Raw genomic sequence first — 4,106 nt, 5'->3', positions numbered from 1 at the left:
CCGCACATCCACCTCAACATCCTCATCTCTGCAACTTTCATCCTCTGGATGTGTGAGATCTTCACCGGCCAACACTCGGTCCCATACAACATAGCAGGCCTAACCACTGCCCTATAAAATTTACCTTTCAGTAACAGTGGCACTTTCTTGTCACATAGGACTCCCGTCGCTAACCTCCATTTCATCCACCCAACCCCTATACGGTGTGTGACATCCTCGTCGATCTCCCCGGACCCCTGAATAAACGACCCCAGGACTTGAAACTACCCCTCTTAGGGATGACTTGAGAATCAAGCCTCACTTCCACTCCCGCTTTCGTCGGCTCTGCCCCAAATTTGCACTCAAGGTATTCCGTCTTCGTCCTGCTCAAACAAAATTTGGAAAAAAAAAATTCGAAAACTTTATGGCCAAATGAGAGCTTAAACTTTATGTCAAGTGAAATTAAGTTGCATAAATTGAAACGAAGTGGGAGTATATGACAAAACGGCCAGCCTTGCAAGTGGTACTAAACAACAAAGAGTCATGCATGCACATTAAATTATTCATGTTCTTTTCTTGAGAAGATTTAGCAACATGCTAACTGGCAAACTGTAAAATTTCTCTTTCCTAGCTAGCCTGCAGCTTCCTTATTCACAAAATGGGGTCATCAAATATTATGATCTAGCTTGCCCTTTTATTAAGGGGACCATTTATTTTCTATCCAGCAAAGGAATCCACAGCTGTGTAGCTCACACTAAAGCTAAAAGCTATACCTAAAGTGAGAGAAAACTTCCAAACAAGAGTTGAAAATCAGATCATCAAAAAAGTTTTCCAAGAAAAAGCACTCAACTCAAAGCCTGTGATTTTGTTATAACCATATCTTCATGTGATCAACTTTCAAAAGGCTCAATAAATGCCTTGCCAAATTGCACTTGAATGCCTATAAAAAGGCCAGCTTCTTCATTTCAATCATATAATTCTAAACCAAGAAAGCATCTGGTTTATATTTCTCAAGAAAACATGAAGATTTTCACATTAGTTTTCATTGCCATTCTCCTCATACAAGTAATTTTCAGTTTGATATATATAACATATGCACTTTTGTTTAGTTGTGATGCAATTTCTAGGTTTCAAACTAGCCTAACTTAAACTTGTATTTTAATTTTAGGTTTTCGCTGAGGCTGTTTCCTTCAACAATGCCGAAGATACTGCTGCGCAGGTATAAATGTAGTAAATTTATGACAATTTTCTTCAGAAACCCTATTATATAAGCTGTCCTTCCTTCAAAAGAAAACCCTATTATATCCGATAAAAAGTACATTAATAATGTAAAAAGGCTTGTGATAGCATATACTTATAATTTAAGTAATAACATTTTGCTGCACCTCATCTCTTCAAAAATTTTGTGACATAGGAGTAAAAAGTAGAAGTAGGATCCTCTTGTATTTCGTATATAACTTACGAGATACGAATTCAGTTGATATCTACGGTGTAAGCAACTTTGGATCAAAGACAAATCTAAGCTAGTGTGGACTGTAGTGTTTCCACCACAAAAGTCCAATATGGTGGGTTTTTTCTTTTCTACGAACTGACTTTTTCAAGCACGTAAAACGGTAGCAAAACTTCTTGAGATTATGATTTCATTACTGCATACATAAATTTGTATAGATTCATCTATCATTATTAGAAAATAGATTCATCTATTTTTTTTCAGACTCTGCGTGAATGCGGAATATTTTGTGCAATCAAGTTGTCTTTTTTTTAAAAGAAAGGAAATGTATTATGCATATGCAAACGTTTGATAAGTAAGTAACAATTTGTATTATGCAGATAGAGAAAGCAGGAAATGAAGGGACTCTTTTCAAGAAAATTCATCATCAGCCAATCAGGAAAATCAGTAAGAATACAAAATGTCTCTACAGAATTTTCTAACATGAACTTTTATAAAGTTCTCTGGTCACCTCATCAATTACATAGATATGATATAGCGAATGAGTGAGCCATGTACGTTAGGCCCTATAGTCACATATGTTCGAAAATTTCGTGTCCAATTGTTGCAATAATACAGTTCTTGATATGCACCCTCAAGAGGTGTAGTGAGATGGTTGGATCCCTTCACCTTAACCTGAGATCCGGGTTCAAGTTGTAAAAATGAAGAACTTCATTCTTGACAGGGAGCACTAATTTACCCCTTAGTGGGCCAGTGCTAATCCGAATTAGCCGGATAAGTAAGTTTTAGATACCAGATGATTAAATAAAAAAATATAATACTTCCCAATGTATCGACTTATTAAATTTAGATGTTGAATCCGCCTTTGTGCCTATAGTTGTTAAACTAATTAATATTGGTTTGAAATTGATGAAATTAAACAGACTGTGGGCATGCATGTGCAAGGAGATGCAGGAAGTCATCAAGGAAGAATGTGTGCAAAAGGGCATGCAAGTCGTGTTGTGCAAGATGCCATTGTGTTCCACCTGGCACTTATGGTAACAAGGAAGCTTGCCCCTGCTATGCTAGGCTTAAGACTCATGGCAACAGGCCTAAATGCCCTTAATCAATTAGACACTAATAATTTGTTTGAGAATTAAAGAATGCATTTTCTTAAACATATATGCTTATGTTTTATCCTTTAATATTTGGGTCAGAGGGAATAAAATGATGAGAGATATTGCTGCATGAGTATGCAGGCTTTTGTATTTGTTTATTGACTCTTTTGTTGTGAGGTCGATAAAATACATACATATATATGTATTTTGGGAATAAAGTTTATTGATGCTTTTTGCTTTGTTTTATTCATTTCCCTTTATATCCAGATTTCTATCTTTTGTACCTCTCTTGATATCCTTATCCAAATTCGTTCAACATAGAAAGAACAAGAATTACGAGTGTATAAACCACTATGAACTTATTACTCCTGTGCATCAATTTATACGAGGTAGTTTAACTCGACACGAAATTTAAGAAATAATGAAAAATTTTAAAATTTATGGTCTTAAAAATTTAAGGCATAAAAACTTTATCGGACCATGATATATGTGTGACTGTAAAAGCTTCTCAATAAGGGTAAAATGAGTCAAATAAAAAGTTTAAGATTTAAATTGTTTCCAAATATATAAATATATTATTCTTTTTGGAACCTACCAATAAGGAAAATGTGTCATATAAATTAGGTATATAGGGTAAAACTGGTTTATATTAAATGCTCGAATGATTGCGTGACACGTGGAATCGGAGGCGGACGGAAGATAAATCGAGTGAAAACTAAGAGCAAGAACAATAGCTTCGGTTGGTACCGGGTAGATCCCGAAGGGAACATGGTCAACGGAAGCAAACGAATTGATTGTCACCAAATGGCATTTAATGAAGAATACTCCTCAGTATTAAATATGCAGTCGTTGCAGAGAATTATGGCATTCATGGCCTGCCATTACATATTCATCAATGGCCCCATATATTGTCATTTAAAAGGGGCTTGATCCTAGGATCTTGTTCCCTATGTATATCAATAAATAGTGGCTTCAACAATCATTGTAACACACAAAATCTCTAACAAAACTTATGCTACATTATATTCTCAAGCTAAATAATATAACTTTATTTTCTGTCTAGTATTGTTCTTATCGCTGTCTACGTAAGCATTGCTTCTAGAACCAAGCTTGTCATTTCCTTCGATTTCAATATTGCTAAGCCTTATTTTTCATTTCGTTTATTTATCATTTTGGGATCAAATCAGTTCGCTTGTCTATAAACCACGCAACAAAATCAATTGTACTGTTTTATGTGTAAACAGTTTGATGCCCACCGTGGGGCTTAGACAGCTGCGTAATTGAGTTGATCCTTGCATCTATTACTAACTTGTTTGATTCTTTTTGTTTCATAGCAAAAATTGGAAGAAAAAAATGGCAGCTAATGATGTCAACATCACACATAACGTTAAGTCACAAGAAAATCTTCTTCAACATGAGGATTCAATTAGTGAACCCGCAACGAGAGAGAGGTAGCAACTCCGGTCCATGGCAGGCAATATCCTCGACATGTGCGGGAGACAACTCCTGATGACGTTGAGGACGAGCACGTTAGTAAGGATCTTGAGAGAGTAGCAAAAAGCCATCATGGGCCATCTCTC

General features: G+C 35.8%; 1 protein-coding gene across 1 annotated transcript; it reads left to right on the top strand.

Annotated features, from left to right (window-relative positions):
- Positions 1–702: 702 nt before the first annotated feature.
- Positions 703–2,772, top strand: LOC107810245 (gibberellin-regulated protein 9). The gene is made up of 4 exons (XM_016635003.2): positions 703–1,044; positions 1,148–1,198; positions 1,810–1,876; positions 2,353–2,772. Exons 1-4 carry the CDS (start codon positions 916–918, stop codon positions 2,532–2,534), a joined length of 429 nt encoding a protein of 142 aa, XP_016490489.1. The 5' UTR covers positions 703–915; the 3' UTR covers positions 2,535–2,772.
- Positions 2,773–4,106: the final 1,334 nt, after the last annotated feature.

This window comes from Nicotiana tabacum, chromosome 16 (genome assembly GCF_000715075.1).
Source record: "Nicotiana tabacum cultivar K326 chromosome 16, ASM71507v2, whole genome shotgun sequence".
NCBI classification, from domain to species: domain Eukaryota; kingdom Viridiplantae; phylum Streptophyta; class Magnoliopsida; order Solanales; family Solanaceae; genus Nicotiana; species Nicotiana tabacum.
Note: the sequence above shows the minus strand (reverse complement) of the source record. Positions and strands in the feature narration are given on the sequence as shown.

Coding starts and splice junctions, on each gene's coding strand:
- LOC107810245 (XM_016635003.2), top strand. CDS start 916: ATGCCTATAAAAAGGCCAGCTTCTTCATTTCAATCATATAATTCTAAA. Junction 1,199..1,809: donor CCGAAGATACTGCTGCGCAG/GTATAAATGTAG, acceptor TGTATTATGCAG/ATAGAGAAAGCAGGAAATGA. Junction 1,877..2,352: donor TCAGCCAATCAGGAAAATCA/GTAAGAATACAA, acceptor GAAATTAAACAG/ACTGTGGGCATGCATGTGCA.